Raw genomic sequence first — 14582 nt, 5'->3', positions numbered from 1 at the left:
GTGCCAGGTCTCTAAAGACCCGAATATGTAAAAGTGTTTGGTAAATTAGCATTTAAAGGTTAAAATATACAACTTTTGATTAAAAAATGTATTACTATATGTTGAAATTAACATTAATCAAAATAAATGCTGTAAAAGTATTATTCATTGTTAGTTCATGTTAACTAATGCTGTTAACTAATGTTAACAAATGGAACCTTACTGTAAAGTGTAACACCTATACCTTCATAACCCATAAAAGTGAAAAGAAGCATTAGCTCAAAAGGTTTTATTTTAAAATGTTTATTTTCAAGGTTCAATACAATACATAAAATACATTTTTAAAATAATTTTTTTAAAGGAATATTCTGGGTTCAATACAGGTTAATCTCAATCAACAGCATAAGTGGCATAACATTTGATTAGCACAAAAAATTATTTCGACTCGTACCTCCTTTTCTTAAAAAAAAAAAAAAAAAAATGCAAAAATCAAGGTTACAGTGAAGCACTTACAATGGAAGTGAATGGGGACAATTTTTTAAAGGCAAAAATATGAAGCTTATAATTTTTAAAAACACATTAATTCTTCTGTTGAAACTCATGTTTTATTTGAACTGTAAAGTTGTTTAAATCATTTTTACAGTCATTTTAGGGTTTTAGGTTTGCTGACTACATCGTCATGGCAACAAAGTTGTATAATTAGATATAACTACACAGAAAAGGTTAGTAAGCGATGTTATCACACTAAAATCATGTTATCAGGCATATTGTTTATATCTTGTGTCTATACTTTTGAAATAGTGATTATTTTAACGTTTACAGATTGGTCCCATTCACTTCCATTTTAAGAGCCTCAGAGTTTTGCTTTTTTTAATGAAAAGAAGGGCCAAGTCAGAATTATTGTTTTGTGGTAATCAACATTTTGCCACAAATGCTGTCGATTAAGCGTAACTTGTATTGAACCCAGAATATTCCTTTAAGACAGACTCATTATTAATGTACTTTTTGCTCATTTATTTTCAAGTCTGTTTTAGGACTGGGTGTTTTAATTTCTGACTCCATCCCTGGTAAAGACATTCTCCTCCTGGCTGCTGTCTCTATTCTCTGCACAAGTTCCACATCCCAGGGGTACGTAATGAAGCTGAGCACCTCCCCTCCACCTGCACCACCTGCTGTCCCTACGTGCCCTGCTCTGTGGATGTAATCCATGTGGATCTCTGGAAAATCATAATTGACAACAAGTCGAACTCTTTGTGTATCCAAGCCTCTTGAAGCTATGTCAGTGCATATTAGAACATCAACAATTTGCTCTCTGAAAGTTTCTGAAGATTCCCTCTCTCATGGCTGCTGGCATCTCTTCCTGGAGCCTCATGTGACGAATGCCAATTTCCTCCATTGAGTATCCCAGCAAGTTGACAGTGGATGTCGAATGACAGAATACAAGAAGACCAATATGCTCCGGTACGGCCTACTTCAGAGCCTGATGCAGCTCTAAAAACTTGTTCGCACTGTTCACCCTGAGAAACATCTGCTTTACGTGTGGCATGAGATAATGCAGCATCAGGCTTTTAACGGTGACAATGCTGCCCAGGTCAGTCACCTTGCTGAGGACCTCTCCCACACCACGGGGGAATGTGGCTCCCACTACCACCAGCTGAGTTTTACGGGTGAGCCCAGCTGTCTCAGAGAGCTTGGATGCCACCTGGACATGGGAGAGAATATTGTCAAGCAGGCCTGCAAAGCTGATATCAAATATGGTGTCAGCTTCGTCGATCACGAGGAAGTTTAGTTCACTCAAACTGACGAATCGCTCCCAAAGGGTCTTCAGCAGGGCACCAGGGGTGGCCACTAAAACATTGGACTGACTGTGAGAGAACGCTGCTTTGATGTTTCCCACACCTCTCCCACCCCTTGCAACTTTGACCACAAGCCCAAACCGTTGGCCAGTTGAGCAGCTACTGATGTGACTCCTGCCAGTTCCCTTGATGGGACCACGACCACAGCTTGAATATTTCCCTCAGAGTCTGTGAACTGTTCTTTCTGCTTTTTAGCCTGCAGCTTGTGGATGATGGGAAGGAGGTAAGCAAGTGTTTTACCACTTCCTGTCTCTGCAGCACAGAGGACTTTTCGTACCCTTAATATCTTGGGAATGGTTTGAATCTGCACTGTAGTGGAGTGAATTATATTCTGACTGTGTAAAGTCTCTAACAGTTCTGGACTCATATTAAAGCAATCAAATGTCTTCATGGGGGTAGTAGCTCTGTCATCACCCTCGCCCTCCTGTTTTCCCATGAATGGTGGAGAACTCTGGATGCTGTTTATGGTGAAGTAATCCCCTAGTGCTTCGTTTCTTTTCCATCCCTTAGAAGTCAGAACAGGTTGTTCAAATTTGCCATGTGTATATGCGACAGACTAGTTTCGCTGTGGGTTTTTGCTCTTGATCAGCAGTCTGCCCGGCTTGGCTGTTGGCAGTCTGTCAAACTTTTTGCTTTGCATCTGTTTGATGTTCTCTATCCATTCTTGCATGCGTCTCGGGATGCGAATCACCACAGGCTGCGAGCTAGTTGTTGTCATTCTGCGTAGACTCACACAAATGGATGCTATTTGTTTGCAAATTAGTGGTACGTAATGCTGCGAGCTTGAAGAATTGCATGTAACTGCCAGCTGTTTGGAAATGAGAATGGCAAAACATCCGACCTTCACTGGCTGCATTGTGAATATTTGCCAGCAAAATTGAATCTGATCTCAAACGAGGTCCCTCAAAGTACTGACAACAAATTGTTTAATACATACGCTGACTTTTTAAAAAGTCTTTGCATGTGACAAATATGGTTACATTGCTTTCCCATCCGTCTTTGGTTCGTCCTGGTGCAGAATGATGACATTTACAAATGTTGTGATGGCAAAATTAAAGCCCCTACCGTGTTGTGCCTGTTTTGGGACTGTGATGACACACAAAAAAAAGTTTGGCAGGGCATATCCAAATTAATTATATATTGTATCCTTAAAGATTTGCAACTTTATTTTAAGAATGTATTATTAGGGTTTATTGATTTCGAGAAATAATATGAAGATGTATATTTTTTATGTAACTTAATTATTTTACTTGCCAAGTACTTCATTTATAGATGTAAAGTGTTGAAAATCAAACCCATTTTCTCTCATTTTCAAAGAGATTTCGGAATTTACATCCAAACTTTGTTCGAATTTCTGTGTCTTTATAAAACTTTTGGTATTATATGACCCCATACCTCTGTTATTTATGACTGTATTTATCTGTCTGTATGCTTATTATGATTTATTTTTCTTTGTTTTATATTAAGTTAATTACTCTCCTCATATCTGTTTCATCTTTTGAATATATATATATATATATATATATATATATATATATATATATATATATATATATATATATATGTGTGTGTGTGTGTGTGTATTTATTTATTTATTGTCTATATGTAAAACAATTTGACACTTCTGTTTAATCCCCTTGGTGTTGAATGTTATTTGTCATTTTGTTTTTCTGTGTTGAAAACTCAGAATTACAATAACTTTATTATTGCAATACAAAATAAATAAAATAAATCAATAAATAAATGAAGATCTTCCTGGCAAAAAATAAATAAATATATATGAATATATATTTAAATATATATATATGTTATAGAGGCATTTTAAATGCCTTAGGTGTAAACTTTAATGACTTTCAATCCTTAAATATGAACCCATTAAAATTTTAATTATAAATTGTTTAAAACAACAATGATCTAAACAAATGGTGAAAAAAACCATAAACCATTTCAATATTTATTGTGTTAAAAGGATTTCCATCAATTTCTCAAATGACTGCCCCACAGTTGTGGCAACAAACCACACAATTTTGCCCCCAATAAAGTTTTTTTGTTTGTTTGTTTTCTTTTCTTTTTTTATGTGGTTAATGTAGATTACTGGGTTATCAAGGAGACAACAGTGTCACTAAAAATCATGCATGAGATGAAATATTAGACAAATGTGAATGATATAAGCAAAAAAAAGAATAAATTGTGCCATTTCCAATCATTTCTGATTTGTGAATTATGCAATAGTGGTAAAATATTATTTATTGGGTGCATTGTAGATACATTAAATGCTAGTTATGAAATTAACTTAGTAAGACAAAGTAGTCTGCTTATTCCAAAAATGTTTAAAAATGTCATAAGACTGCTGTTGAACACAAAATATCATTTGAGTTGTGGTGGAAATGTTCATGACTTTCAGGCAAAAATGACAGATTTGTTCTGTTACGCATGCATGTTCACTGCTGGGCATTGTTATTAAATAAACAAGTGCGACAGTTAAAGTGTGTTTCAAGAGAGTTTATTTTCAAGAAAGTCCACAGGCCCAAAAGTGCCTATAGCTCTATAAACACCCAACTATTCTTTTTATATTCTAGGACACGATTGTATGGGAACATCAGATTTGTTTAATGTGATTAACTGTTGAACAGAGAGGAAAAAAAGTGAAGAATCATCAGCAACATGGACATGAGATTTCTGACTTATTAAAATATGGAATGGACAAATTAATCAATGTTTTTTCTCAAGTCCTGTGATACCAGTAAGTGTAATAATGTGACTTACACAGCCATCACTGACCACTAATACACTGATACTAATCCCAAGGAACAGTACAGTATTTACCCCAAATTAGTATTGAGCCCCTGACAGCATCCTCCTCAATCTAAAACCTCAGGGGTGCCTCAAGGCCTGCTGCCACCGACCAGCATTCACATTATCACAGACATTCAGCTGGGTCTGAAGAGGGAGATAAACAAGCTCTTGTAATCTGAATGTTAGAAATCCAGGTGTGCTCATGTGCATGTCTCTCTCTCTCTCTCTCTCTTTATCTCTCTCTCTCTAAGAGAGACAGCTTCACCCAAGCTACTGAGCCCTTTTCTCTACTTATAAAAGATATTAAGGGACAGGGAACTTCAAATGAGAGATCAATTGAATGTGTCTGCTGCTTAGCCAATCCTATCACTGTCAAAAGTCCTATCAAAAAACATATTTTTGCATATTCAGTATGCTTATGTGTGGCCTGGTTGTGTCAGTCCCAAATTAGCACATTATTCTGAAAAATTAGCAAAGTTTAAATTGATTAATGCACACATACTGTATAAGTGATTACAAGAACACAACAACTCAAAAAATGCTCATAATAGAGGTCTGAGCCTTTCAATACATTTGTGCTTTCTTTGAGTGTTCTGACTAATTGATGAGCAGAGAAATGCCTGTCCATGGTTTCTTACTTTAAGTAAAGAACTCCACAGCTGACCAGCATGAACAGCAAATTGTGTGATTTAAACACACTCACTGTCTCCCTCAACCTCTTTAAAAATATGAGAAATGTCTTATTCAAAATTTGAATTAATGTGTGTTAATGTGTGTGTTAATGGGCAGAGTTTGTGTTTTTCTGAGCTATCAGTCTCGGTAATGATGACAGAGTTGTTTTCAGGTGTTAAAAAGCACATTGCATATTTATTGCATTGCAGTGCCACCTTACTGCAATTGTCAGGCTGTTATTAGGGTTGTTTTTCCACACAACTCTATGTTTACCTGAGAGGAGCAACAAAACATATTGTTCCCTAGAAGTAAAAATGATTCAGACAAGCCAGTTCTGGTACAGGTTTCTCACAGCACAATTGAATTTTCATGTGATATTTTCAACACAAACAATGTCTGTTTGTAAGAAGTTAAGTGCCGTAATTGCTATTTAAACTAGTACACACAAAAATTTTTATTATTTTAATTGACTCAAAATCATGTCATTCCAAACCTGCCTCTCTTTCTTATGTGGAACACAAAAGCAGATGTTTTATTGAATATTGTGGTCCGTCTTTTCAATGGCAGTGAGTAATGCTTCACTCTAAAGCTTAAAAAGCACCCAAAATTATAATAAAAGTAGTACATGCAATTAATGCATCATATTCCAGGTTTTCAGGCATATGATGCAGGTTTTGGTGAGAAACAACCTGAAATTTAAGTAATTTTTCTGTAAAAAGCTTGACGCAATGAGAAAAAGCATGAACACGTGATCGCACAACAGACATCAAGATCTTCACTGAAAATGACTTAAATTTTGGGTTGTTTATCACCAAAACCAAGACTTGGAATACGATGCTCTAATCGTATGGACTACTTTCTGATACTTTTGGGTTTTTTGCCACTGTCCACTGCCATTGTATTGACAAATTATGTTATGCTTAAGAAAGAATGCCATTCGGGTCTGGAATGACAAAAGGGTGAAGAAATTATGACAATTTTCATTTTTGGATGAACTATTCCTTTAATGCCAGGAAACTCAGACAACTGCTGAAGCCACTTGGATGAGTGGCAAAATGCCTTTGATGGAAAACATGTCCTGTTAATTCCTCCAAGATTTATAATAGAATATTTCCTAATGGCAGTTATGATAGTATGTTAAAATGAGTATATTGACAGTGTTTAATTGTTACACAGTGTGTAAATAACATCTTTGTTAACATGATGTTGATTGCTTTGGTCAGAGTATTTTTAAACACTCTTCCCATTAATAATCTCTGTGAAGTTGTTACCGATTGTATGCTGCATTTCATTTGAGTGGCTTGTTTTTCACTCAGGCCCTGATTAAAATCAGATGCGCCTCTGGAGTCCTTGAGTCCTGGTTGGCTGTGGTTTGTCTTGAGAACTTCCACTTCTCTCTTCTCTATCTCATTCCCATCTGCTTTCCTATGTGAGTTATAAACACTTATGCTAATTACATGATCACAGTTTCACAGAGTGGAGAGAAGGAACACATCCTCCTCACACCAGACCAGCATTCATTATTTTCTCTGGGTAATATGAAGAATCCACTCCTGTACCGAAATGAACAGAGATTCAAGTGTTTGGATTTCTCTGGGTTTATAAATTACAATGACTGATGATGATGGAGCAGTTGCAGACAGAATGGCTTTGAATGTCAGATTAAAGAAAATTACACTGAACCCGGCAAAACATATGTGTCCCATGTGTGTATGTAACACATTATAGGTTTGGAAGGATTCCACGGACCCTGCAGTATATTTGTACCCATGTAAGGCACAGGGCTATGTGCTACGATCATGCACTAAGTATTATCCAATTTTCATGAAAGCGCTGAAGTGTAATTTTTGTGCCAGAGCAACACACAACTGGGCAAGGGTGGGAGTGTCCATGGTATTTTTGGACGTAAATGCTGTGGGTAAACTGTGGGTGTATTCACAAAAAAAATATGAGAGATCCATGTAAATTAAGTGGTGTAAAGCCTAATTAGCTATTTTTGTGAGAAATTCATTGAAAAATTCATTCCTTATGTGCTATTTTTGTTTTAAAAAAACAGTAACTGCTTTTTTTTCATTATGGTGTTGTGAAATGAGGATTATAATGGACTGACTAAGCAAGTAATCGATTGTGAGTCGCCACATTACTATAGTCATTTTACCAGCATTGTTTTCTCTCTTGAGTACAGCTACCTAACCATACTAAGAGATCCAGGCAGGGAGCAGCTTGTGATTGGACCGTACCAAACAGTGCTAAAGTGCTACTGGAACTGTTACTCACCATGCTCAGAACCAATCGGCCTCACTTAAAGTGTCCAAATTATTACAGTGGAACATAAAATTATCCATCTGTTTTCTATACTTGCTTATCCTAGAGGGTCGCTGGAGACTATCCCAGCTATCTTGGGCCAAAGGCAGGGAAACACCCTTTACAGGAGGCCAGTCCATCACAGGGCTAACACGTATAGACAGACAAACACATTCACACTCTCATCTATGGTCAATTTAGAGTTTCCAGTTCACCCAACCTGCCTTTTTTTGGACTGTGAAAGAAACCGGAACACCTGGAGGAAAGCCATGCCTACACGGAAAGAACATACAATCTCCACACAGAAAGGCAGGAACTTGGTTCCAGGACCATCTTGCAGTGAGGCAACAGTGTTAACCACTGGGTCACCATGCTGCCCACATAAAATGGACAATTACAGTTAATACTAGCCATGATGTTGTGATTCAGGAGACCAATGTGATTACATTAATTATACTTGCATTATATTTTAATGGAGCCTGTCAAATGAGTCCTCAACACCACTTTTTCCATTACAATATAAAGAGTGTGTTATAGAGGTATATGTACCTGGCATTCAAGAAGGATGCAGTTACTGTGCAACATAATGTAATACACAAATTGTCCATATTTTTATGGTCTTCTAATGTACTGCATTCAGCCCATTTACACCTAATTATTATATATGGGCTGTCTTCATTTATATTGCTTGCGCTTTTTGTGTCACTTAGAGGAGGGCCTTGGCTCTCACTCCTAAGACTTAGTGCGTGCTTGCATGAAAATGACTTAAAGCATCTGGCATATCACATAGCACTACACTTAAGACGTGGTGCTCTTAAAATTGTGCCCCAAGAGTTTATGAGAGAGAATAAAATAATGATGTGTGATTTGAATGACAAATTGTTTGCCACGGGTGTATTGTTCTGTGCTTGCACGATGTCAATCTCTGTTATTACTAATGCTGTGATGTGAAGCCCCTCTAACTGATTTCTTTCAAAGCTTGAGCTGCGTTAATATTTTCTACTTGCTTCCATTCTTGCCATAAATCATTTATCATTGTTGAACAGCAACAAGACAACAACAAAACCGAGACAAATGCATGGATTAACACTGATGCCTCTGAAAAGGTTTGTTTGTGTTGAGGCTAACAGCAATTACAGCTTAAACACAATATCCCCATGAGATGCTGAACCTTAATGACTGCCTCGCAGTAATGATGCCTCAACACAATGGCTATTGTGGTATGCAGGATACATTGTGCACTCAATCAGAGCCACAGCTTATGCTTCATCTTCACACTAACAATCCTCTAGCCCCTCGCACAACAGCTCTTATCATTCACTCACTAAAAAGGCTTTTATGTTCAGTAAAACTAGCTCTGTTTGGTTGCAGCTTTGTTGTAAGCTCTTTGACCCCTTCTGGCTCTCGTTTTATGTCATAGCCAAACACACACCACTTTGATGCCAGATGATGCAGCTTGTTCAGCACAGAGCTTAGATGCTGCAATGGCTTTCTGGATATCAAAGTGATTTGTTTTGTTCTCCGGAGTGTATTGGTTGCTGGTAATGTGCTTTTTTGCCATATCTCATCTTAAACCATTTAGAAAAAACCTCTGGTGATTTTGTCATAATGAAGAAGAGTTGATGGTGGATTTGATAGGAAAGTAAGTGCTGGGAGAGCTCAGAAATAACTTTTGGCTTGTGTGTCAATACATGTAGGGCTTATGCTGGGGTTTTCCCATCAGTATCGTTTGTTCATTTCTTTTTAGCCTTCTGACCATTAATATAGTTTGTACAGTGAGGCAACTTACTATTCACAGCTTTTTGAGGGAACAATGAGGGAACAATTCTTGATCAGGTCACCTTAAAAAAAAAAAAACTTGTTGCCTTTGAATGACAACATGAGAGCAGGACCAATACAACTGATCTGTCAGCTGGACTATGGCTGAAACTGCCAAACGAAAATCAAAACGTAACTGAAAATGGGAACAACGTCCCGTTCAGTAGTGAAAGCATTATTTTTAAATGTTAGTAACCAGTTAATAGCATATATAATTATGGTAAAATGTTAATTTCTTAGTTTTCTTCACTAAATTATTGTTAGATACAGTATTAAGCATTAATGCAGATTTTATGCTGCTGTATTTGGCCTTTTTGAGAAGCAGACCTGTAATTATAATAGAATTATTCGTACATATACTGTATATATATATATATATATATATATATATATATATATATATATATATATATATATATATATATATATATACACATAATAGTTAGTTCCGGTCCTCGATTCTGACTGAACAAGAGACGTTCCAAGAGTGCTGTTTAAGAGTAGCACATTAGTGTAAAAGAACTAGATGTGTCTCTTTTCATTTATCCCTGTGGTGTTAAGCAGGTGGTGACAAAAGACCATTTTCATGTGTTATGAGCCAGTTGAGTGTTTATTTGAGTCCGCGCTGCCAGTTAGTGAGCGGTTTCTTTGAAGTCATCGGCATTGTCTCTCACTCCATGATCGCTTTCAATGGTTCCCAACCCTGTTCCTTGAGGCCCCCCAACACTGCACATTTTGGATATCTCCCTTATCTGACACACCCAAGTCAGGTCTTAGAGTCTCCACTAAAGAGCTAATGAGTTGAATCAGGTGTTTGATAAGGGAGATATCCAAAATGGGGCCTCCAGGAACAGGGTTAGGAACCACTGGCTTGGATGACTGCAGCTAGGGAACAGCGTTAAACTAACATTAAGACTTATCATCGCTGAGAGACACAACAGACTGAGTAATCACACATACAATTACATGATACTACTGGATATGGAGTATCCGGAGGAGATGTAAACAAAAATTATCATGGTGGAGGGAGTACGTTTCTATAGTGCATGACTCTTGCAGACCCCCACAGGCAACTGCAAAATAGGTAGGAATACCCCTGATCGGACGGCTATTTTTACACAGAGAAAATAGGATGTATTTAACCAAAATGGCATTATCTTCAGTAATCTGATGAACACTACACTACAGCTGAAGAATAGAGTTAAACAGCTTTACTGCTCATCTCTGCTTGGGAGTCACGACAGACACAGGTAATCTCACACGCTCAATCGCTCTCTCTCTCTCTCTCTCTCTCTCTCTCTCTCTCTCAAACACACACACACACACATCCTTGTTTCTCTAATAACTTGTTCGGTTTTTAATTATCACAATATCACATGAGCAAGAGTGCTGTATGTCCCAATATTAGCACAGCTTAGCACCTGCAGCTGAAGCTCTCTTGCTCGTGTTATATTGCTTTAATATATATACAGTATATATATATACTGTATACTTTATATACACACTCACCGGCCACTTTATTAGGTACACCCGTACATCTACTTAATGTAATTATCTAATCAGCCAATCGTGTAGCAGCAGTGCAATGCCTAAAATCAAGCAGATATGGGTCAGGAGCTTCAGTTAATGTTCACATCAACCACCAGAATGGAGAAAAAAAAAATTATCTCAGTAATTTCGACCGTGGCATGATTGTTGATGCCAGACGGGCTGGTTTGAGTATTTCTGTAACTGCTGATCTCCTGTGATTTTCACACACAACAGTCTCTAGAATTTACTCAGAATGGTGACAAAAACAAAAAACATCCAGTGAACAGCAGTTCTGCAGACGGAAACGCCTTGATGATGAGAGAGGTCAACAGAGAATGGTCAGATTAGTTCGAGCTGACAGAAAGGCTACGGTAACTCAGATAACACCTCTGTACAATTGTAGTGAGCAGAACAGCATCTTAGAATGCATAACACGTCGAGCCTTGAGGTGGATGGGCTACAACAGAAGAAGACCACATCAGGCACTTTATTAAGACCATAGTGTTCCTAATAAAGTGGTCAGTTAGTGTATATTTAATATTAAGGATACATATATTAAAAATACGTTATTTTATCTAGGCATACTATGCTTGCTATGATTTCTATGCTGATAATTGACCCACACTGAAAAAAATTGGATCGCTTTTTTTTATTTTTTTTATGAGACTTATTTTATTTTGACGTGAACACAACTTCATCAGGCCCTTCTACTGAAGAGATACCTCCATGCACCAGCATTAAGCATTAAGCAATGCTGGTTATTAGAAGGGATTTAACAGGATACTGAAGGACCTCACAAATAAATAAAGCTGATACTGGTGTTTACATCTACACATTTTATGGCCTTTTTTGCTTTTTAGTTAAACAACAATAGAGAACAGGCTGCACTGGCCCACCTCCAAATAGAGTCAACAAGGCCTACGTAAAGTATAAAGGACCAGGGATAAGTGGGTGATATGTATCAATCCATGTAGGTAATAAATTTTGCCCTACCAAAAGTAATTTTACTTCTAAAAGGTTTGGGTCTTTTCGTCATGTTATGTTATACTAACAATAACAAATGGCAGAAGAAGACACCTGACCTTTACTGTGGCATTTACTGAAACCTAGCTGACCTACCTCTAAATCCAATTTTATTTCCAAAGGCCTTTCTAGGCCTTTCCCAATATGTATCTCTTCTTATACAGAAAGGCTAATGCCCATTGTTATCTGTGGCTGAATCTGTTGCTGCCAGATCTTTGTTATTGCTTTGTAAAATGTGTTGTGGGTGGAATTATGACATTCTGACCCCAGCGCAACCTACATGAAGTCTTATATGTGACAGAACCCAGGAAAGAACCAACAAAGGATGATCCGTCATTACAAAATACAAAGTTGTAGTTAGTTTTATTTTAGCATGCCCTAGGATGTCTCAGCACATTTCATACTATATTAAGCAGTCACAGTTTCAGTTAAATATACAGTATGTTCATTGTGGTCATATTTCCCTGTTCTGATCTGTGTATCTAAGAGGATATGGTTGACTCAATTTAAATTTTCAAAATTGTTTTGAAATGAAATTATCTTCATTATGCTACTTAATGTCATGTCAGTTTACACTGATTACAATCTGACATCTAAGATTCAGTCCGGTTCTAGGTTCATTCTAAAAATTTGCAATAATGGACCCACCCCACAATTACATGTCTGTAGTATACTATACAGTATGCTATATGTGTATAATGTCCCCAGTGAATGCACCCACATTCAAATGCTCTTTGTCAGTGCATTTACTGTATAGATTTGCAGTAAGAGGTCTACTACATTTCCTTTCTCATCTACATTTTCCATAAAAATAATACCCTTCTTTGAACTGTTCTGTCTGAAATCAAGTTTCCTCAAAACACAATAGACACAAAGAAAAATGAAGGAATTATAATGAGAGTGATGCAGTTTTTATTAGTATATTATATAAGCTTGAGACTGTAGGGTTATAAGTGTCTGCAATGCCCAAACATCTGCTTATCACCTGCATACACTATGATATATCACCATCCATTTTGCATTATTTTATGCAAATATTTCCTAAAAGAAAAGATCAATGGTCATGGAACTGGTGTAAACATTTCTGTTAGGAAAGGAACAGTTTGTCTAAGAATTCAAATGAATCAAACTTTCATGGAGAGAAACTTCTGCAGAAATATTCTATGCACAGCCTACTGATTAGGCCCTGAGAGGATTACTTGTTTGGCAGCAATGTTATTAAGCCCATCAGATGTCTTATTAAGATCTTTTATTGCTGCCATGGGTTAATCTGATGTAGCCACAGCCTACCAGACACAGGTAACAGGTATGGGGGGAACATACTGAATACCTAAGGTCCTGGATGTCAGTGTTGCCTGACCAGGACGAGAGTAAATGGTGTTTACCACTCATCTCCAAAAAGTCTTGTGTTTTTTATTCCAATTTCTGTTTTCTTTTCGAAATAAACTGTGAACACATTGTGATTTTACCTTGACATGTGCAGACAAGTCCGTTTTATTTCCTTCATAAATGTTACTGTACAGAGTAGTTCATTTTGAAACTAGCTTTTGCATGATTAAAAAAATACCACATGCAGTTTAGAATCTGCATTGAAAAGAAAGGGCTTTGGTGTTGTTAATTAATATATTAATCCTTGGGATAAATTAGTTGGATTAACATAAAAATATTGATCTGATGAATATGTCTTATATACAGTACCTTTACTCATGTGGCATTAAGTATGTCAAGGTTTTTCATTAACTTTGAAAGAATTGCATGGTGTTGATCATACACATTGACATTAATGAACATTAAGGCAGTTGTAAAGCTGATTATAGTGTAGCTTTGACACATAGCGGGAATATATAGTACATAGCTCACACACACACATTGACTATGTAACTGACTATATTTCTGTGTGTCTGTGTTTGTTTCTTTTCTTTGTAGTATTTTCTACTCATTCTGATCAATATTTCTTTCTCTTTCATGTACAAAATCACTCTGTCTCTTTCTCTGCATTGTCTCTTGCATCTCTGCAAGTCACGCTCTCTTTATTATTTACTGATTTTTTTCTGTCTTTTTGAAGTAAACTAGGGAGGCTTTTAGGCACACATTAATCACTGTGACTTTATCTTGTTCTCTCTCTCTCTCTCTCTCTCTCTCTCTCTCTCTATTTCTCTCTCTCTCCATCCCTCTCTCTCTCACTAATATACTTAGTAAAGGTTTGCAGTCTTCATAATAAATCTGTTTACCTGTCTTGACTTTTAAACGGCTCAATAGAACCTCTTTAGGGTGCAGGGTTATGGCTATTTTTCTTTCCCTGAATGATTTTTAAAGGAACTAGTCTGAACAAATCAAATTGTACATCATGTACAGAATTGTTATTGAGTGAGTACCTCATGAAGATTAACCACAGGGCGCTGATGGGGAATTCATAGCTGTTCACAGTTTATTGAGGTAATTGACCTAGATAATGTTAAAACTCCTTAAATTGTCAAATTTCATCTCAGGGTTTAAAAGAAATAGCCTAATTATTATTATTATTATTATTATTAGGATTTATTTCACTAAGATGCACCGAAAAGCAATAGTAAAACCCTGAAAAAATAAGACTCTGTGTGGACC

At 36.8% G+C, this 14582-nt stretch overlaps 1 protein-coding gene across 1 annotated transcript; it reads right to left on the bottom strand.

Annotated features, from left to right (window-relative positions):
• Positions 1-972: 972 nt before the first annotated feature.
• ddx28 (DEAD (Asp-Glu-Ala-Asp) box polypeptide 28) lies at positions 973-2553 on the bottom strand. Its single transcript, XM_051713255.1, is given in 3 exon segments — positions 973-1284; positions 1286-1914; positions 1917-2553. Coding segments are annotated over 3 exon segments (1578 nt in total).
• Between the last annotated feature and the right edge of the window lie 12029 nt (positions 2554-14582).

Source organism: Myxocyprinus asiaticus, chromosome 2 (genome assembly GCF_019703515.2).
Source record: "Myxocyprinus asiaticus isolate MX2 ecotype Aquarium Trade chromosome 2, UBuf_Myxa_2, whole genome shotgun sequence".
Classification (NCBI taxonomy): domain Eukaryota; kingdom Metazoa; phylum Chordata; class Actinopteri; order Cypriniformes; family Catostomidae; genus Myxocyprinus; species Myxocyprinus asiaticus.
Note: the sequence above shows the minus strand (reverse complement) of the source record. Positions and strands in the feature narration are given on the sequence as shown.